The 23,074-nt window shown below is 40.9% G+C and overlaps 1 protein-coding gene across 3 annotated transcripts in view; it reads right to left on the reverse strand.

Annotated features, from left to right (window-relative positions):
• The window catches only part of REPS2 (RALBP1 associated Eps domain containing 2), a 118,230-nt gene that overhangs the window by 81,569 nt on the left and 13,587 nt on the right, over positions 1-23,074 (reverse strand). For all 3 annotated transcript variants that reach the window (XM_044287998.1, XM_044287997.1, XM_044287999.1), the window contains exons 2-4: positions 7,766-7,889; positions 3,151-3,293; positions 32-137 (exon numbers count right to left, since the gene is read on the reverse strand). In XM_044287998.1, the coding sequence (XP_044143933.1) occupies positions 32-137; positions 3,151-3,293; positions 7,766-7,889 (373 nt within the window). The remainder of the gene's footprint in view (positions 1-31; positions 138-3,150; positions 3,294-7,765; positions 7,890-23,074) is intronic.

Raw genomic sequence — 23,074 nt, forward strand, 5'->3', positions numbered from 1 at the left:
TGAAAAAATTCCACAAGTCTTATTATCTCACCTCCACTGTGGTGTTCAGGACTGTTTTGCTTTTTCCCGCGTGCATATTCCAAAGAGGTTGAGAAAGGTGATTTCTGAGGAGATGTCACAAATGTCTTGGCTTCTGACTTAAAGGGAAAAAAAAAACGGAAAGAAGACCAACTCATTGTGAAACAGAATGTACAGTGGGCAGGACAGTCTACAGTAGCTGGAAATTGCGCAGTAGCAAAGACCTTGATGTTAGTTTGCTTTTATTAGAAAAGATAAAAATAAAAATTCACAGTTCTATTTTATATTTAGACCTACTGCTTCATGACAGTGGAATTAACTGGTTCATTCATATTAGGTAAAAATCGTATATGCCCAGACTTAAAGGCTAGGGACATCTCTGTACTTATTGTTTAATTGTTCATTTGCTTCTTAAATGCAAAATAATCTTCATTAAAGGGGTTCTCCAGGAACAAAAAAAAATGAAAATACTTAAATATTATTTTATAATAAATATACTTCATTACGGTACTTAGAATGGTTTTTTTTGTCTGGGAAGCAATCATTAGGGGAAATAAAATGGTCACCGTCCTAAAAGTGCACACAGAACCTGTCCTAATCACACAGGAGGACAAGTCAATTCACCACAATGAGCCAAAGTGCTGCCTCATCCTCCTCTGTGCTCTGCTTTTTAGGAATCATGATCCTGAATACAGGTGAATCTTTGTGGGAATGGAGATGATGAGGAGACATGAGAGGAAGGTGAGTTGTGGAAAATAAGCAGCAGCACTTGTATGCAGTCTCCTATTACTACTACAGTCAGTGACGTACCGGGTCCCTTTCTGCATAGCCAAGCCTCTTCTTCTGCTTTGCAGGGAGCCTGGTGATGTCACTGTCAGCCTCAGTAATTATTCCGAGCGCATGGAGGGGCAGTAACTAGGCGTCAACACACCAAGCTAAGCCACGCCCCTCTAGTCCAGTGACGTCACCGGGCAGAGAGCATTTTCAGGAAGGAGGCGTTAAAGGACGTGACTAAGGGGGAGGAATAGTTGCGGCAGGAGGCGGCATATGAATTAGGGGGGCGGCTGCACTGAGGTCTGAGGTGCAGACACACACTTGAAACAACACGATGCTGCGCCCCAGAAAGCAGTGAGGCAGAAGGTTACCGCACACATAAACAGAGAGGTAAAAAATCAGTGGGGGACTGTAGGAGCCCTGCTGAAGTGTAAAAATGCCTAAAAACATCTGGGGGGACCTTCAAAAATCTTGATCCCGGACAACCCCTTTAATCAGCATCAGATCTTTATGTACCTGGCTGGCGGACCTGAGGAGGCCTTGGGTAACCCTCTGGGCATCGGATTGAGGTGTCGGAGTCCCTTGAGTGAACTGGATAAGTTGCCTTTAACAACAAATCAGATCCCCTTTTTCAGAGCTATTTTGGAAAACAAAAGGTGGAATCTGATTGGTTGCTATGGACAACTAAGATAGTTTTCCTCTACACCAGTTTTGATAAATCTGTCTTTGGAGGCCAGGTCCAATAGCAACGGAAAGCGTCACAGCCAGGGAGAAAAAAAACTCACCTTCTCCCTGAGTGTGACGCTCTCTGCTGTGATTGGACCGCGCTACAGCCAGGGAGAAGGAGATGCCCATTGAGAAACAGGGCAGTCTCCTCCTCCGTGTACCGATGCTATTCCTAAGCATACCAGGCGGTAAAAGTGAACGAGGGGCACAGCGGGGGAACAGAGCGGCGCCCAGACAAACTAGAAAGCGATCTTACATTCCTGCACTATGCCCTACCTATCCTGCTAGTTATTTCGTAATGTCTTGACCCATTATGGATATTTTTTATTTTAATTTTTGAATATTATAATTAGCAGTGGGTAGGCCTAAGGACAGTGCACCTGAGTCCAGAAATCAAGAGGTGTGAGCCACTATCTATATATAGAAAGAAGGACATATATATGTGTGTATGTTCCGCGATCACTCAAAAACACAACCATCGATTTCAACGAAACTTGAGAAAGAAATCTTTCCAGAAGTCTCAGCTCTAGGACATACCGTTCCTGAGATATTTCCAAAAAATTACTTGCATTAACCAATACAAGCCTGCAAGTCTTTCTCTTCATATCATAACTGCCATACACACGGTCACATGTCCCTTATCAACCAATAGAAGCTCGCAGGCCCTTAGTCTCCACATACACACAATTTTACTCCAGGTTTCCATAACAACCCAGCCATTTTTTTTCACTACTGTAGGTCAGCTTTAGGCTAGGGCTACACGACGACAATAAGTTGCATGACACAATAGGGCACAACTACACTTCTACATGTGTTGCGCGACATTGATGTTGCACCAATGTAGCGCCAATTTTTAGAATGATAGTCTATGGTGTTGCACTGCGACATGTGACATGCTACGATGCAACAGTAGCAGAAAAATCCAACTTGGATGCATTTTTGCAACTCTCGTGTCGCAGTCGCAGCATGTAACATATCGCAGTGCGACACCATAGCCTATCATTATAAAAATTGTTGAGACAAAATGTTGCGCGACACATGTCATCGTGTAGCCCTAGCAGGGCGCCGTGGTGGTCAATGTTAAAGGGGCGGGCACTGTGGAGGTCACTGTTAAAGAGGCGTTCCCTGTGGATGTTACTGTTAAGGGGGCAGGCCGCTGTCGAGGTCACTGTTAAAGAGGCGGACACTGTGGAGGTCACTGTTAAGGGGGCAGGGGCCACTATTAAAGGGGCAACTGCTGTGGAGGTCACTGTTAAGGCAGCAGGGCACTGTGAGGTCACTGTTAAGGGGGCGGGCCCCTGTGGAGGTCACTGTCAAGGGAGTGGGGTGCTGTGAAACTCACTGTTAAAGGGACAGGCTGCTGTGAAAGTCAAAGTTAAGGGGATGGGCTGCTGTGGAGGTCCCATTTTAAAGTGGTGGGGCACTGTGGGAGGGGGTCAGTGTTAAGGGGTGGGGGGACTGTGGAGTTCACTGTTAAAGGGGCAGGTTGCTGTAGAGGTCACTGTTATGGGGGATACTGTTGATATCTTTTAACGACACACAAACATTAAATAAAATAGATGAAATATACCCGTGCGAAGCCGGGTCCTTCTGCTAGTATAATATTATTTATAATTTTTGATATTTTCTTACCTTAGTTTCTCCTTCACCATGCGAATGGTTAGAGCCTCTCTCACTGGCACTGTGTTTTAATAGTTGGGCATCTGTGCTCACTGATTGAATCCCATATTTAAAGTTGTCAAATTTCATAGACAGGAAACAAGCAAGTGGTAACTCTGTGAACGGGAGGAAAGAAGAAAGATTGTGATCGTGAGAACACATCAGTCTATGGCTTTCATTAATCATTCACAATCACATTACTTATTTAACTAAATAGTCCCGGCATTATGACAAGACAAGCTATAAAGAAGTAGAGCTGAAATTCTCACCTACATAACTTATAGATGTCTAGACCTGTGTCACATAATGCAGGAAATCATTCATCCCTGGTAGATCAATCACTATATGATATTCTATCAACTGGGGAAAAACCGTCGTACAAATACTTGTTTAAAACCAGGATGCTGATCATTTCAACATCACGTGATTGATTTTGCCATTTACATAGGGAGCGGTAGTAATCTGAAAACATGTCTTATTAGTTTTATCTTTAGCACTAATTAATTCAATATTCACTAAATTCGGAAAGATCACAAGTCCACTTTCAGCCTTTAATGACATTATCTTTTGATGGCAAGTGATGCAGTTCTTTTATTTGCAATGAGGTTTTTTGCAATGTTAGAACTGCCAACGTTATGTGGCCTTGATGAAAGCATTGGCCCAGAGGTACATAAAGGTCCATATTCTTAGGGCCCTTGCACACGACCGTATGCCCATCGAGATATACAGTCTGTGAGTGGCCATATGTCCAGGAGCGGCATTGATCGTGCGCATAGGACTACACAGCATCATAGATTACAATGATGCTGTGAACGTCGGGCCGCCCGCGGGGCTATTGTCCTGCCCTCATAAGATCGAACGAGTGCAGGACAATAGCACTGCGCGTGGCCTGTGTGCTCCTGTGCGCATGATGAATGCCGCTCCGGGACATATGGCCCGCTCACGGAGGGCATACGGTCGTGTGCAAGAGGCCCGAGTCTGCAGGTTTTAACACCGTTTTTTTTTCACTGTCTTGTGAATATTTGGCCCCCCACAGGGTCACACACTCCCTTGGAGCCTCCTTTTTTAAGGGCTAATTTAGTAGTTGCCATGTCAGTCACTTTAGGCTTTTTTCCTCTCCTTTTTTGCCTTTCCCTCTCTTCTTTCTATCTCTATCAGCTTTTATTTTACAGATATATGGAGCCATGTCTATGTGGGGTAATCTTTAGCTCAGCTGCACACTAAGTACGAGCCGGTTTCTTAATTTGCCCTTTGTTACTCCTGGCAATTATTGAGAGGAAGGCAGGAAAAACTGACAGCTGTCATTCGTTGTAAGGCTAACGGCAGGAAATTCGCCCCCTTTTTAAATGAGGTTCCGGGGGTTCAGTTTGTGTGTGGAGGAGCTATAATACCTGGTGTTTTTATTTATTTATTATCAAGTATTTAATGGTTGTTTCTATGTTTTGAATGGGAGTTATGCTGCCATGTACCCCAACAGCAAACATTAGGACTGAGGAAAATAAAACGCCTACAGAAAAAATTGGTACTTAAAGACCAAAGGGCAGATTTACTAATCTTCTACTAGACCTGCACCAGATGTAGCAAGTGGATCAGGCTGGATGATAAATGTGGTGAGGGAGAGACCCTTTTCTCTGACTTTATACCAACTGTTGATTGGTTTACACTGAGATAGAACATTTTTGCCAGAATTGTGGTGCAATTTTGGAGCAAAATGTCACATCTTAGGCCCTGCTCTTTTCCCCACAAAAGCCACATCTCATCTGCTATGCCCAACCCTTTTTTCTAATAATTCGGGAAGAATTTGTAGAGACCCTAGTTTTGTAAGCACAAGGCATATTAGTAAATCTAGGGGCCAGTTTTTTTTAATTTTCAGCAGAAAATTTTAGGGTGGGTTCACATCACCATTTATGATTCCTTTTGATGTATACATTACAAAAAAATAAAATAAAAACGCAGCACCCCAGGTTCTTGTATCTTGTATACTGTAGTCCAGTAAAAAGAATATATACTTTTTTTTTCACAATGGTAAACAAAAACTACTTTTTTTTTTTTACAATGGAACTCTATGGTGAATGGATCAGTCTGAAGCATCCTTTTATAGTATACGTTTTTTGTATACGTCAAACAGATGAGAAAAATGTGATGTGAGCCCAGCCTTAGGGCTTCTGCACACGAGCTGACAGGGCCCGTGCTGCAGACCGCGAATTGCAGTATGCAATGCATGGGCACCGACCGTGGGGCTGCCGCATGCGGATCACGGACCCATTCACTACATGCGGAGTCACAGACAGAAAACCCACAGAGGCACTCTGTAGTGCTTCCAATCCGTGCCTCTGTTCTGCACTGCATCTCCCAGATGCGCATACAGCGGGTCCGCAATGCACGGGCACCGGCCGTGTGCACCCCACATCACGGATGCAGACCCATTCACTTGAATAGGTCCGCAATCCGGGAGATGGGAAATGCGGTGCGGAACGGAGGCACGGATCGGAAGCACTACAGATTGCTTCCATGGGGTTTTAGTCCGTGCCACCGCACCGCAAAAAAGTAGTGCACATCAGATGCGGACCGTGATATGGACCATCACATGCGGCAGCCCCACGGTCCGCAACACGGTCCCGGCCAGCACGCGGTCGTGTGCTTGAGCCCTTAGATGTCACTTTTCATGACGGACCTGACAAAAAAAATCATGTTTGTGTACATTTATGTTTTGTTTAATTTGTACCTAGAAACGAGGCAAATATAGCAAAAAAGTTGAGTTTAGATTGTGTGACTGTGATTGGCAATATTTTTTTTATAAAGGATCCATTAAATTAATGGTAAATAATGGACACTATTGTATGAAATCTATTTAACGCACCCTCCTATTACTGATGGAAAAATACTGCCTCCATTTTTTTTGTTTTCTTGAGTTTTACAATCTAGAGGACAGATAGACAAATCATACATAGATATACAGGTCCTTCTAAAAAAATTAGCATATTGTGATAAAGTTCATTATTTTCTGTAATGTACTGATAAACATTAGACTTTCATATATTTTAGATTCATTACACACAACTGAAGTAGTTCAAGCCTTTTATTGTTTTAATATTGATGATTTTGGCATACAGCTCATGAAAACCCAAATTTCCTATCTCAAAAAATTTGCATATTTCATCCAACCAATAAAAGAAAAGTGTTTTTAATACAAAAAAAGTCAACCTTCAAATAATTATGTTCAGTTATGCACTCAATACTTGGTCGGGAATCCTTTTGCAGAAATGACTGCTTCAATGCGGCGTGGCATGGAGGCAATCAGCCTGTGGCACTGCTGAGGTGTTATGGAGGCCCAGGGTGCTTCGATAGCGGCCTTAAGCTCATCCAGAGTGTTGGGTCTTGTGTCTCTCAACTTTCTCTTCCCAATATCCCACAGATTCTCTATGGGGTTCAGGTCAGGAGAGTTGGCAGGCCAATTGAGCACAGTAATACCATGGTCAGTAAACCATTTACCAGTGGTTTTGGCACTGTGAGCAGGTGCCAGGTCGTGCTGAAAAAGGAAATCTTCATCTCCATAAAGCTTTTCAGCAGATGGAAGCATGAAGTGCTCCAAAATCTCCTGATAGCTAGCTGCATTGACCCTGCCCTTGATAAAACACAGTGGACCAACACCAGCAGCTGACATGGCACCCCAGACCATCACTGACTGTGGGTACTTGACACTGGACTTCAGGCATTTTGGCATTTCCCTCTCCCCAGTCTTCCTCCAGACTCTGGCACCTTGATTTCCGAATGACATGCAACAGTCCAGTGCTGCTTCTCTGTAGCCCAGGTCAGGCGCTTCTGCCGCTGTTTCTGGTTCAAAAGTGGCTTGACCTGGGGAATGCGGCACCTGTAGCCCATTTCCAGCACACGCCTGTACACGGTGGCTCTGGATGTTTCTACTCCAGACTCAGTCCACTGCTTCCGCAGGTCCCCCAAGGTCTGGAATCGGTCCTTCTCCACAATCTTCCTCAGGGTCCGGTCACCTCTTCTCGTTGTGCAGCGTTTTCTGCCACACTTTTTCCTTCCCACAGACTTCCCACTGAGGTGCCTTGATACAGCACTCTGGGAACAGCCTATTCGTTCAGAAATTTCTCTCTGTGTCTTACCCTCTTGCTTGAGGGTGTCAATGATGGCCTCTGGACAGCAGTCAGGTTGGCAGCCTTACCCATGATTGCGGTTTTGAGTAATGAACCAGGCTGGGAGTTTTTAAAAGCCTCAGGAATCTTTTGCAGGTGTTTAGAGTTAATTAGTTGATTCAGATGATTAGGTTAATAGCTCGTTTAGAGAACCTTTTCATGATATGCTAATTTTTTTCGATAGGAATTTTGGGTTTTCATGAGCTGTATGCCAAAATCATCAATATTAAAACAATAAAAGGCTTGAACTACTTTAGTTGGTGTGTAATGAATCTAAAATATATGAAAGTCTAATGTTTATCAGTACATTACAGAAAATAATGAACTTTATCACAATATGCTAATTTTTTTAGAAGGACCTGTATATGATGACAGATATACACTGTGAACATACATTTACAGACAGCAATGTGCTATAATCTCCTTACCGCACTTAATGCTCTCCATGCGAACTGCCAGACCGGCTTGTGCTGCAGCAATTAATTTCAATGCAATAAAAAACTGAGCTGGACCGAAAAACCCCACATGTTTTGCACCGCACAGGTCTGTGATCTAAGAAGAAAAAAACAGGATTACAAACAGGAGACTTCTATTGTAAGAGATGAGGTACTCAGCGGGCACCTGATGGTCTCTGTGTTCTGTCAGTGGTTTTTACTGACCATTGGTAGGAGATGCTCTGGAATTGACTTTTTCAGCCTAGCAGTGTGAAAGAGGCCTAAACTATTACACTCATCATATTTGGTAAACTTTTTATAGTTTTACTCTACGATACAGCAAAATCCCACCTTTCACCCTAAATCACTCTAAACTAGAATAGGTTGAGAACCCCGACCGAGAAGTTATCTAATAGTAATATGATTAAATTATGTAATATTTGTTTTTAGCTTCAAGTATTTTAACATTACGCTCGGTTTAGCCATGACAATGTTACCATGGCCTGCCATCAGTATGGCCTTACAGTGTACCATTGACTATGTGTTCCAAAGCATTATAAGTGATCAAAGAACCACTGATTCAAGTCCCCTAGTGGGCAAAAGAAAGGAAAATTATTTTCAATAAAATTTTAATTTTCAGCAGTTTTTGTCATAAGGGGTTAAGTCTTTGCCTAGCTGTAAGCATCTTACTTTTACTTTCAGTTGTTATTTGCTAGCTATGTATATCCCTACTCTTTGAACTACTAAGGGCTGTATTAAACCTGCAGAGGGTCAGCAAGATCATAGCTAAAAAGCATTTGTAGGAACGTTTGTTAGCAATAATCTGCCAGTGTAAAAGTGGCGCCGATTACCCGATGAACGAGCATCAGGCAATTGCATTTTTTATGCAGGCTAAAAAATAGTTTGCCGGCATATCGTGCTGTCTAATCACGCTCTGCAAAAAATGATTCTATATGGGGACGACCATTAGTGATCGATCTTCCTCATACTGTGGAGGAGATTGCTGCATGTAATAGCAGGAGTCTCCTTCACCGATGAGCAGGCAATTGTCGGGAAGGAATGCTTACTTCTTGACAATCGAAATGCTGATCTGCAGGTTTAATACAGCCCTAACAGTTTATAAACACTTATTTTAAAGGGGTTATCCCATGACTAATGTAACAAATGAAAATCAGACATCATATAGTACAGGACAACCTCTTTCTAACAAAGCTAGAACCAGCCCTGCACCTCACATGGATCCAGAGATCTCCCCATTCATTGCTTTGCTAGATTTATATCAAACTGACAGCTCAAGGGGAGGGTCTTTTCTGCCGCTGCTAAGGGGGATTGTCCATGCTCTCCCTATCACAGCTAAGGGGGCGTGTCCATGCTCTCCCTATCACAGCTCAGGAGGCAAATGAAGGATGAAACTGAGCATGTGCGGCCATCTCAGTGAGCAGGACAAAGAAATAAGGGAAAAACTAACTACAGGTAGCACTATATAGCTGCATTTTATTAAATAACTCAAAGGCTTTGCTAAATTTTTAATGACATGAAATTATAAAAGTATTGAGATCCAGGTGCTGGTTTGAAAACTGTAGAAAATTTTTATGGGACAACTCCATTAAATTATCTTCTTATTGGTAAGATAAGAATTGAGCTACAATGAGTATTTATGAGGTCAGGGGATTAGAGGTAAGGATCGGTCAGCTAAGTTGCCTGATGGGAAACAATATAAACACATTGCCTGGTACTTCAAAATCTCAAGGCTATACAGAGAAAGGAGCTGAAACTTTTTAATAAAGACCAATAGAAAAAAAAATTTTTAGTGATTTTTTGCTTAAAATGAGTTCAATGCAATAATAAAAGAAATTGCACCCAGAGGTATTCATAGCTTTTATAAAAAGCCTCCCCAAACAATAAACTCTTTATTCATAAAAAAAACTATATATTATTTAATAGTTATCCATGAAAAATATACATATTTGGTACCATCACAATAGTAAGGACCTGTAGAACAAATATAACTTATTACCGGTATTTACACCACACACAAACAATTGCACATTTGCTGTTTTTTCCCAATCCCCCACCCCAAATAAAAATAGTCCATAAATGTACCCCAAAATAGTAGCAATGAAAACTACAACTCAGTAGTAGTTTTGTGGAACCCAAATACTGTATAAGCTTATTGGCAGTAAACCCATTTCTGTTGTGCAAAAGTATCAAAACGCCAAAAACCCTATACATGTTTGTTATCACTTTATTTGTACTGACCCGTAGAATGAACTTAAAGGGGTTGTCTCACTTCAGTAAGTGGCATTTATCATGTAGAGAAAATTAATATAAGCCATTTACTAATGTATTGTGATTTTCCATATTGCTTCCTTTGCTGGCTGGATTCATTTTTCTATCACATTATACACTGTTCGTTTCCATGGTTACAGCCCACCCTACAATCTATCAGTGGTGGTCGTGCTTGCACACTATAGGAAAAAGCAGTAGCCTATGTGCGCTCCCACGGTCCTGGCCACCAGAGAGGCTGACACTTTTTCCTATAGTGTGCAAGCACGACCACCACTGATGGATTGCAGGTGGTCTGTAGCCATGGAAACGAGCATGTGTATAATGTAATGGAAAAAGGAATCCAGCCAGCAAAGGAAGCAATATGGATAATAACAATATATTAGTAAGTGGCTTGTATTAACTTCCTCTACATCAGGCATGCTCAACCTGCGGCCCTCCAGCTGTTGCAAAACTACAACTCCCATCATTCCCGGACATCCCACAGCTATCAGCCTACAGAAGGGCATGGTGGGAGTTGTAGTTTTACAACAGCTGGAGGGCCGCAGGTTGAGCATCCCTGCTCTACATGATAAATACAACTTACTAAAGTGAGACAACCCCTTTAAAGGTGTACTTTTTACTGCACAGTAAGTGGGGGGTCAATAACAATGTCAAAATTGTTGGTGTTTTTACATTCTGTCTTATAAAAGCTAATCAGTAAATTATATATACCACAAAATGGTGTCATGTCATGGTCACATCCCACAAAAAAAATAATCTAACAGCTACATTGAGGGGAAAAAGTGTCTTGGAATGTGGTGATAAAAACAAAAAATGCCTTGGTTGTTAAAACAAACAAACAGTTCTGGTTCTTAACCCCTTAAGGACATAGGACGTACCGGTACGCCCTATTTCCCGAGTCCTTAAGGACAGAGGACGTACCGGTACGTCCTGACTTAAAAATGTAATTCCGGCGCCGCGGGGGTTAATCGGAACGGGATTTCGGCTGAAATCATTCAGCCGGCATCCCGTAACAACGCAGGGGGGGGTCATTGGACCCCCCGTATCGGCGATCGCAGAAAACCGCAGGTCAATTCAGACCTGCGGTTTTCTGCGTTTCCGGTCCATTGAACCGGAAAAAGACTGCGATCGGTGGCGTAATTTTACACCACCAATTGCAGTCCGAGGATTTGAGGAGGCGGTGCTGGCCCTGGTGCTGAACACTGCTGTCCAGGGTGCTGATTGGTGCAGGGGAGAGAGGCGCGAGATTCAAACTTCCTGCGCTCCTCTCTCCCCTCCTCTTCCTGTTCTGCACGAGCACCCGGCAGCATCGTCCAGCACCAGCTCCTGTGTCCCCCTAATCGCCATCCATCACCCTCCTGCACCCATCGCCACCCAGGTAGGTTAGGGTCAGTGAGGGAGAGGCACCGTTAGGCAGGGAAAAAAGGGAAAAGTTAGGAAAAAAAAAGAAAAAAAGTACTTTTATTCCAAACTTCCAAACTTCCATCTATCCATCTAACCCTACCCCCGACCCCCCCTGCCACCATATAACGCCATGCGCAAAACCCGGGCATGGTACAAAAAAGTTGCGGTCTACTTGGTGCAGGTTGCCATGTACAACTCTTTTGTACTATCCCGAAGCGCTGGCAGCACAGGGACATTCCTCCAATTCTATGAGGCAGTCCTCAAGGACCTGATCTTTTCAGACCGGGAAAGAGCAGGCCGGAGTACCTCGGGAACTGGAGGCGCCCGGATCGTCCCTGGCCAACACTTTCCAGGTGTGGTCCCCCATACTGGAAAGAAGGGACGAACCCAAAAAAAGTGCAGAGTGTGTCACAAGAGGGGGATACGGAAGGACACCACCACTCAATGTGACACGTGCCCCGATCATCCGGGCCTCTGCATTATCGATTGCTTCAGGGAGTATCACACTTCCATGGAGTACTAAATTTTTATAATCCCCAACAGTTCACTAGAGAACATAAAACACTATGGCTCTCAGACTTTGGAGACACGAAAACAATTTTTCTTTCCCCAAAAAATATTAGTTTTAGTGCAGGCATCCTCAAACTGCGGCCCTCCAGATGTTGTAAAACCATAACTCCCAGCATGCCCAGACAACCTACAGCCATCATCAGGGCATGGTGGGAATTGTAGTTTTACAACATCTGGGGGGCCGCAGTTTTAGGATGCCTGCTTAGTGTCTCCAAAGTCTGAGAGCCATACATATTGGGCATCGTCGCGTGCGTAAAAATCGTCGCTATAAAAATAACTTTTTACCAAACGCCTCGGATGAACGGTGTTAAAAATATAAAATAAAAACGGTGCCAAAACACCTATTTTTGGGCAAAATTTAAATTTAAATCCATTTTGCCGGTAATAAAGCAAGGGTTAACAGCCAAACAATAAACATTTATTGCCCCAATTCTGTAGTTTGCAGAAACACCCCATATGTGGTCGTAAATGGCTATATAGCCGAACGGCAGGGCATAGAACAAAGGGAACTCCATACGGTTTCTGGAAGGCAGATTTTGATGGACAGTTTTTTTTTTTTTACACCATGTCCCATTAGAAGCCCCCCCTGATGTATCCTAGACTAGAAACTCCAAAAAAGTGACCCCATCTAAGAAACTACACCCCTCAAGGTATTCAAAAGTTACTTTACAAACTATGTTAACCCTTTAGGTGTTCCACAAAACTAAATAGCGAATGTAGAAACAATTTTAGAATTTAATTTTTTTGTTACATTGCCTCAAAAAAGAGTAATATAGAGCAACCAAAAATCAAATTCACCCCAAAAATAGTCCCAAAACAACAACCACCTTATCCCGTAGTTTCCTAGATGGGGTCACTTTTATGGAGTTTCTACTCTAGGGGTGCATCAGGGGGCTTGAAAGGGTACATGGTGTAAATAAACCAGTCCAGCAAAATCTGCCTTCCAAAAACCATATGACGTTCTTCTTCTTCTATGTCCTGCCGTTTAGCCAAATAGTAGTTTACCACCACATATGGGGTGTTTCTGCAAACTACAGAATCAGGGCAACCCATTTTGAGTGTTGTTTGGCAGTTAACCCTTGTTTTACTCCTGGAAAAAATTGATTATATTGGAAAATGTTCCAAAAAATAGAAATTTCAAAATTGTTTCTCCATCTGCCATTAACTCTTGTGGAACACCTAAAGGGTTAACAAAGTTTGTAAACCCAGTTTTGAATACCTTGAGGGGTGTACTTTCTTAGATGGAGTCACTTTTTTGAAATTTCTATTCTAGGGGTACAACAGGGGGCTTCAAATGGGACATGGTATAAACAAAACCAGTCCTGCAAAATCTGCCTTCCAAAACCAATATGGTGTTCCCCTCCTTCTATGTGCTCCTGTTCGGCCAAACAGTAGTTTACGACCACATATGGGGTGTTTTTGCAAACTACAGAATCAGGGCAACCCATTTTGAGTGTTGTTTGGCAGTTAACCCTTGTTTTACTCCTGGAAAAAACTGATTATATTGGAAAATTTTCCAAAAAATAGAAATTTCAAAATAGTTTCTCCATCTGCCATTAACTCTTGTGGAACACCTAAAGGGTTAACAAAGTTTGTAAACCCAGTTTTGAATACCTTGAGGGCTGTACTTTCTTAGATGGAGTCACTTTTTTGAAATTTCTATTCTAGGGGTGCAACAGGTGGCTTCAAATGGGACATGGTATAAACAAAACCAGTCCTGCAAAATCTGCCTTCCAAAACCCATATGGTGTTCCCCTCCTTCTATGTGCTCCCGTTCGGCCAAACAGTAGTTTACAACCACATATGGGGTGTTTCTGCAAACTACAGAATCAGGGCAACCCATTTTGAGTGTTGTTTGGCAGTTAACCCTTGTTTTACTCCTGGAAAAAATTGATTATATTGGAAAATTTTCCAAAAAATAGAAATTTCAAAATTGTTTCTCCATCTGCCATTAACTCTTGTGGAAGACCTAAAGGGTTAATAAAGTTTGAAAAAACTGTTTTGAATACCTTGAGGGGTGTAGTTTCTAGAATGGGGTCATTTTTGGGAGGTTTCTATTATCTAAGCCTCACAATATTACTTCAAACCTGAACTGGTCCATAAAAAGTGGGATTTTGAAGATTTCTCAAAAATTTCAAAATTTGCTTCTAAACTTCTAAGCCTTGTAACATCCCCAAAAAATAAAATATCATTCCCAAAATGCTACAAACATGAAGTAGACATATGGGGAATGTAAATTCATCACAATTTTTGGGGGTATTACTATGTATTACAGAAGTAGAGAAACTGAAACTTTGAAATTTGCTAATTTTTCAAAATTTTTGGTAAAAAATGTATTTTTTTATGCAAAAAAATTAACTTTTTTGACCCAATTTTAGCAGTGTCATGAAGTACAATATGTGACGAAAAAACAATCTCAGAACGGCCTGGGTAAGTCTAAGCGTTTTAAAGTTATGAGCACTTAAAGTGACACTGGTCAGATTTGCAAAAAATGGCCTGGTCCTTAAGGTGAAAATGAGCCTGGTCCTTAAGGGGTTAAAGGAAACGTGTCATCAAAAAATTACATATCAAGTTTACATAATTACATAATCAACTTTTTGTTACACAGATTTTTTAATAATTGTTGCTGATATTATTTTTCATTTTCTATTTCACTAGCTGTATTTAAAAAAGGAACCATAAAGGCAACCTATCCTTGGTTTAATCACTTTTCAGCAGTCATAATTATCACAGGCAGGATTGCAATGACAGATATCACATCAGGTAATAGAATTAAAAAAAAATCTACACTAAGAAAATAAAAACTGATTAGAAATAAAAATATATGAATCACTCTCTAAGGGGTGTATAGGACAAAGAAGACAGATGATCAAATAGTGGTTCGCTGTATCGGCACATGATCATAAAGATATAAGGAGGATTCTCTTTCGTCATTAGCATCTTTTTACAGATTATCAACTAGATTTATCAACTGCACGATGACGGGAGCGATGCATGTAGTGCAGGGTCTCTGACCATTATAGGTGACTAAATCGATCCACCAATAATAAGTGGGTATAGACAAATGAGCCAGTGTAACTAGACATAGACTCCAAAAATACCAACAAAATGCACTCATCGTATCAAATCACATCTTTACTGTATAATTAAGGGTGTTTCCTTGGTCTTTATACTGGTGGCTTATCTTAAGGATAGGTCATCAATATCTGATCGGTAAGAGGCCAATTCCTAGTATCCCTTCAGATCAGCTGTTTGAAGAGACTGCGGTGCTCTTGTGGGCGCTGCGGATTCCTCACAAAGCACAGCGCCGTCCATTGTATAGTGGCTGTGCTTAGTATTGCGGCTCAGCCCCATTCACTTGGATGGGCCTGAGCTGCACCTAGGCCATTTGACCAATGAACGCGGCATCACTGGCCTAGGGTTCACGAAAGCACAGCGGCCTCTTCAAAGAGCTGAGCTGCCGGGAGTTAAACTATTATCTACCTGGGGATAGGCCATCAATATCAAATTCTCAACTTGAATAATACATACAATGCAAAAATTGATAAAAGCAGACACACCTTTAAAATGTCTGCAGTGTCTAACAGTGGACACACAGGCATAACATAAATCTATCCAAATACTCACAAGAAGGTGTTTAGTTAACTTATAGGCAGCATACATGGCAACTTTTCGACTAAATGAAGTCTTTTTCAAGCTTCAATCCTTTGCTGGATTCATTCATTCATTTTTCCATCACATTATACAATTCTCATTTTCATGTTTACGACCACCTTTCAATCTATCAGCAGTGGCCGTGGTTGCACATTATAGGAAAAGATCCCTACCTCTCTGGTGGCCGGGACTGTGGGAGCATACATAGGCCAGTGCTTTTTTCTATAGTGTGCAAGCGCAACCACTGTTGCTGGATTGCAGGGTGAGGGGTCATAACCATGGAAACAAGCAGTGCATAATGTGATGGAAAAATCCAGCCAGCAAAGGAAGCAAAATGGACAATCACAATACATTAGTAAGTGTCTTGTATTAACTTTCTCTACATGATAAATGACATTTGCTGAAGTGAGACAACCCTTTAAGTAAAATGAGGTCCATCAGGTTCCGTTAGGGAGTCCAGCATTTTACCAGAGCCTCTGATGCAAATGTGAACACAGCCTTAGCATAGAAGGCGGTTTATGTTACAAGTCTCCTCACTTGACCACTCTCTGGTCAGACAGGACCTGATTGTGCAGACGGCAACGCATGTAAATACAGGATAGCTGCGCAGCAAGGCAGGGTGCCCAGCAGCTCATTCAAGTGCCAGGTGCAGTCTAATCTTTAGGAACAGCATTTTTGGAGCAGCTTCCTTTCTGTGGAGGAATATTTATGTCTATGTTCCTGACCGTGCAGCCCACTTCCTATCCTAACATCATACACCACAGTAGACTGAAGCTTTCCCATTGTCAAAAGTGCTATCACAATAGTAAGAGGAAAACATATGGGGAGAGATTCATCAAGCGGTGTAATGGAAAACTGGCTTAATTGTATTTAAGTAATTTAACCCCTTAGTGATTGCCAACACACTTGTTTATGGAGGTCATTAAAGACTATGTACACCTTTGGGAACAATTTTATTTTATTATTGCATTGTACTTATTTTGAGCTAAAAATAATTTTTTCACTTGGTCTTTATTAAAAGTATGGAATTTTTTTTCTGTACATAGCTGTGATGTTCTAGTAGTTGCCTGTGGATTTTCTGTCTTTTCCGTCAGACCAGGAGCTGACGGACTGCTTAGCTCTGCTCTCTGCCCTTATAGACACTCATTATAGCTCATTTTTTTATTTTACTGATAAGAATGTGACATAAATATATTTTCCGCCCCATAAGATGCACTTTTTTCCCCCCCATACTGGGGGAAATGCCCCTGCGTCTGATGGGGCGCATACTAATTAGCGCTTCCATTATGGAAGCGCTCATTAGTACCGGAGGACCAGGAAGCGGTAAAGGCTCTGTACTCACTGCTTCCTGGTCCTCGGCTGGCGGCTGTGAAGGCTGCGCACAGCGTGAGGGCGCTCTGTGACCTCACGCTGTGCGCGCCAGTTCACAGCACAGCCGACAGCAGGAGGAAGAGGATCGCGCCGGAGGAGAGGAGAGGCAGCGTCCAGGAGCAGGAGAGATAAGTGGTTCATTTATTTTGTGATCTGAGGCTGAGGGCTGCTGATATATATGGCTGGGGGCTGCTGATACATATGGCTGAGGGCTGCTGATATATATGGCTGGGGGCTGCTGATATATATGGCTGGGGGATGATTATATATATGGCTGGAGGCTGATTATATATATGGCTGGAGGCTGATTATATATATGGCTGGGGGCTGATTACATATATGGCTTGGGGCTGATTATATATATGGCTGGGGGCTGATTACATATATGGCTAGGGGCTGATTACATATATGGCTGGGGGCTGATTAGAGGCATGGAGGACTGATATGAGGCATGGAGGTCTGATCTGAGGTTTTTTTCTTAATGTCTTACTCTAAAATCTAAGTGTGTCCTATCGGCCGATGCATCTTATAGGGCAAAAAATACGATAAGTGTTTATGACCATTTAGAAGTTTAGAGAGAAGATTTATTAGATGATCGGATACAAAGTGAAAGTACCAGTCACAAGTTTAGAAAAACAATGAACCCTTTGTGACAGAATTGTTCAATAACAAAGTCCATTTGAAAATATGATTTTTAGTCAAAAACGAATAATAAAACGCAATCATAAACAAAAATTGCCTCTAAAGGTGTACATAGCCATTAAGAGGCCTTAGACTAGGCCTCTGCTTTTTTACAATGGCCCATTCTAACTGTTGCATAGGTCTCCTAAGGCTAGAAAGAGTGGGTGCTCAGCAGTCTTATGACAGCCATGCTTCTGATATAATGACCCAGAGCAGCAGAACTACTGGCCAGAAAAGTTCCACCCTTAGATGCCACAGTCAATAGCAATGACGGCATCTAAGTGGTTTCAGATGGAGGGGACTCCCTCTGCCACACACTGGCACCCCCACAAATGCAATTGCAGGGTGCCAATTCCTTTACATAGCAGCCGAGGGTCTAATGAAAGCTCCAAGCCTTCTGTACATGCCTGTTACTCCTTGCTAATAGATTTCCTGTCATTTTTCTACTGACAGCATAATGCACTCCACTACATAAGTAGTGTATTATGTAAGCGATCAAATGATCACTGTCAAAAGTCCCTTTTTTGGAACTAATAAATGGTCTAAATATATAACTTGCCCTACAAAAAAAAACTCATACTGTCTACATAAAAATAAAGTTATGACTCTTGTCATAAGTGAAAATGAAAAAAAATATACATTGCTTGGGTAGTAAAGTACAAAACTGGCTAGTCATTGAAGGATTGACATATTTAAGGTTTCAGATCTGCTCTGCAAAACTGTAGCAAATGTTTTAGGTTCCCATTCATACAGTAGAATGTAAATGCTAGTGGCACTGCTAGGGTTGCCTCCTATTAATTCTGTTAATAGGGATGGAAGTGACTAAAGGTATGCCATCTGGAGTGAGCCCAAGTTTGGTATTAGAAAATCACCTCAACAAATTTCACGCCATAGAAAAAAAAAGAAAATTGATTTTCTACAAGCGCCATAAAAAGGATTAAACTGAGAAATTAGGCCACAATGAGATTTAAATTCCAGTGGTACTCAAGCATCAGCAAACGGGTCAACATGTAGAAAAACGTATTAAACAATGTGTAAAAGTAGGGTGGCTCACCTGTACACTGTATGGAAAGGGTGCACCGATCTCAGTGACTTACCCGACCCTGTCACTATATAAAATTGAAAGTAAAATGGAAGAGATCGGCACTCCACTTATAGAATCACGCTGAGAAACTATTTATTCATAGGCTGAGTACATAATAATACATAATTCATATAAGATATAAAATATGAAAAAATGAAATAAAAAGTTTAAATATTGAGCAAATCCACAATAACTAATTAAAACATTAATAAATAGGCAGCACAATTATTAATAAATAGATAAATAATCAATGAATTGTGATAGATATCTGAAATTCCATCCAATTCACTCTATGTTCAAAGTGTATTTTACACACAATAGCAATTCATATCTCAGATATCTATGTATTTATATAGCTGTAAGCGGCATCTCTCACATCAAGTTGTTGCCGTGACTTTATATTGATAAATGACAACTGTTATATTTTATTTGTATTGCTTGATGTCCAATAATTCCGCTGTAGTTGTGCACATGGGTTTTGCCCCTTTAAGTCAACACAGAGTGGACTGTAATATGTCCTTCTATTGAACAGGTATTAGTTATATGTTGATTATATCCACTGAAGGCATAAAAGTCACTTGTTACATATTGTGAGACATTCCCAAATATTCCCACGTATAGGGTTTCATATAGGTGTTCATTCAAGGGTTAATGACCAATGTTTCAACTGAACACTCTGTGCAAAAGATTGCGGTAGCTGTGTTGATTATTTCCCCGTAATAATTTGTACACGAGTGAAATAGATATCCTTACTCACGGTTTTGTTGTTTAAGGGATAGAGGTCTAGTGCCTGCCGTGGCGTCCCACGTGGTCTTGGGCACTGCGATCTTACCTCCGAGTCTTCCTTCCCGCCTGTATGTAATAGACTCAACTCGTGCACTTGTGTGGGGTAACTTGTACGTCTGTAGAAGGCACAAACAGCGTTACACGAAGTGTGTAGAAGCCAGCAATCCGTCTTTCAGCTTCAGATGAGAACAATCCTGGAGCGCTCCATATGTTATTTAAGCTTGATTATGGATAACAGTCCATCTTACAGTGTCCATACATAGGGGGCAAATAAGCACCAAACGCGTTTCAGAACATTCACTGTTCCTTCCTCAGTGGTCAAGCCCCCATGTCGTCTGTAGCGACTTTAAATGCCCTGTGGGTTCATGGGATATTAGGATCATGATAAAACTTGGGATGGATTCATTCAGATTTTGGCTCTGGCGGTTCTTACATTTCCATGGAAGCTATATAGGGATTATTTGCCCGAAGATAGTAGAATGATACACATATTTTTACTATAAACAACACACAAACATACCAAAGTGGATGTGCACCAAGGTATTAATGTTTTTACATCTACATATACATACAAATTCATAAAACATATAAAATCGCCCAAAAAAAATAGTTGCGATTTTAATGCGGTTCTCATGCGTTTTTTGTTAAAAAGGTTCCAAAATGGATATAGATGATCATATTAATGTTTTTTTATGTCTGAATATATATAGTTAATAGTAAACCATATAACATCATCCTAAAAAAATATATGCGGCTTTAATGCAAATTCATGCGATTTTTTTTAGAAAAAGGGGGCATGGGAATGTACATTTCACTTATTATGCTATATTGGGTTCTATATTTATGGTTTTTATGATTTTTGTATTTTAGATTATACATTTTACATGTTTTCTTCTCATCTAGATGGAATTTAGTTTCAAGATGGGGTTCAGCTAAAATTCAGCTGCAAAAAATAGAGATCTATGGGTGGGGGCCTTCCGCCAAGGGGGGGACCGAGCATCAATAATTGGTACAAAACTCAGTCCTCCATCGGCGAGGGGCACCCACCCAGGACTACAGGAAACCGAACAGCTCCAGCTCGGCATTTAAGCCCCCAGGTAAGATTGAGTTAAATTCAAAGATACGTCTTGATTCTATTCTAGACATTCTACTTATATGGTCCCCCCCTCTCCAATGTCTATCTACTGTTTCTAAGGCAGCATATATTCTCTTTTTAAGAGTCCGTTTTGTTCTGCCAATGTACTGTCTAGTAGATAGGCATTGAATTATATATCTGACGTTCGTGGAGTCGCATGTTAAGAAGTCTTTAATTAGATGTTCATTTTCTACTGTAATTTTAAGGTCTAAAAATTCTATAGATAAATTGCTTATGTTTGATGTGAATTGTAAATTATATCTGTTAGTGTTTATTTCTTTTAGAAACTTTTGAAGTTCATCTTCACCCTTGCACCATATAATGCCAGATCACCAGGTCTGTCCCCAGCTTGGGAGCAATAACCTCTTGCTCTCACTCCGCTGGGGGCAAACCTGGTGCCCATGGCAGTACCCTGTATTTGCAAATAATAATCAGTCTCAAAACAAAAATAATTATGTTAGGATGAACTGTACACCTTCCAGCAAGTATTCTATTTGTTCCAAGGGTAGTTGACTGTCTTTTAGTAATTGTTTTTCCATAGCCTGTATTCCTTGCTGATGGTCAATAATGGTGTAAAGGGAGTGTACTGTACATCCAGGGTTCCTATTTATATATGACTGTCTTTTTTACTGTAGGTTGCAGTACTTTGTCAATATATTGGAATAGATTTGAAGTGAGAGAGTTGATTCCAGAAATAATTGGGTGTCCAGGTGGATTCAGTGGGTTTTTGTGTAGTTTAGGCAAACAATAAAATACGGGCAGCCTCTGTTGTGTATTAAGTATGAATTTGTGCTCATGTTCTGTTTATCAGAACATAAGCACAAATGTATACTTAATACACAACAGAGGCTGCCTGTATTTTATTGTTTGCCTAAACTACACAAAAACACATGAGAACGGCATTAAAACCGCAACAATTTTTTTTGTCCAATTTTATGTTTTATGAATTTTTATTGTTGGCTATGTATATGTATATGTAAAAAACATGAATACCTTGGTGCACATGCACTTTGGCATTTTTATGTGTTGTTTATACGAAAAATATGTGTATCATTCTACTATCTTCAGGCAAATATTCCCTATATACCTTCTATGGAAATGTAAGAACCGTCTAGAGCAAAAATCAGAATGAATCCATCCCAAGTTTTATCATGATCCTAATATCCCATGAACCCACAGGGTATTTAAAGTCGCTACATACGACATGGGGGCTTGACCACTGAGGAAGGAACAGTGAATGTTCCGAAACGCGTTTGGTGTTTATTTGCCCCCTATGTATGGACATTGTAAGATGGACTGTTATCCATAATCAAGCTTAAATAACATATGGAGCGCTCCAGGATTGTTCTCATCTGAAGCTGAAAGACGGATTGCTGGCTTCTACACACCACGTGTAACGCTGATTGTGCCTTCTACAGACGTACAAGTTACCCCACACAAGTGCACGAGCTGAGTCTATTACATACAGGCGGGAAGGAAGACTCGGAGGTAAGATCGCAGTGCCCAAGACCACGTGGGACGCCACGGCAGGCACTAGACCTCTATCCCTTAAACACCAAAACAGTGAGTAAGGATATCTATTTGACTCGTGTACAAATTATTACGGGAAATAATCAACACAGCTACCGCAATCTTTCAGTTGAAACATTGGTCATTAACCCTTGAATGGACACCTATATGAAACCCCATACGTGGGAATATATGGGAATGTCTCACAATATGTAACAAATGACTTTTATCCCTTCAGTGGATATAATCAACATATAACGAATACCTGTTCAATAGAGGGACATATTACAGTCTACTCGGAATTGACTTAAAGGGGCAAAACCCATGTGCACAACTACAGTGGAATTATTGGACATCAAGCAATACAAATAAAATATAACAGTTGGCATTTATCAATATAAAGTCGCGGCAACAACTTGATGTGAGAGATGCCGCTTACAGCTATATAAATACATAGATAGCTGAGATATGAATTGCTATTGTGTGTAAAATACACCTTGAACATAGAGTGAATTGGATGTACTTTCAGATATCTATCTCAATTCATTGATTATTTATCTATTTATTTATTTATTCATAATTGTGCCCCCTATTTATTACGGTTTTTATTACAGTTATTGTGGATTTGCTCAATATGTCTACTTTTTACTTTTCATATTTTATATCTTATATGAATGATGTACTCAGCCTTTGAATAAGTTGTTTCTCAGAGTGATTCTATAAGTGCCGATCTCTTTCATTTTACTTTCAATTTTATGTAGAAAAACTTATCAGCGCTCAAATTCACCTAAAGTTCGTATACTAATTTCTACAGAATGTA

This window comes from Bufo gargarizans, chromosome 3 (genome assembly GCF_014858855.1).
Source record: "Bufo gargarizans isolate SCDJY-AF-19 chromosome 3, ASM1485885v1, whole genome shotgun sequence".
Classification (NCBI taxonomy): domain Eukaryota; kingdom Metazoa; phylum Chordata; class Amphibia; order Anura; family Bufonidae; genus Bufo; species Bufo gargarizans.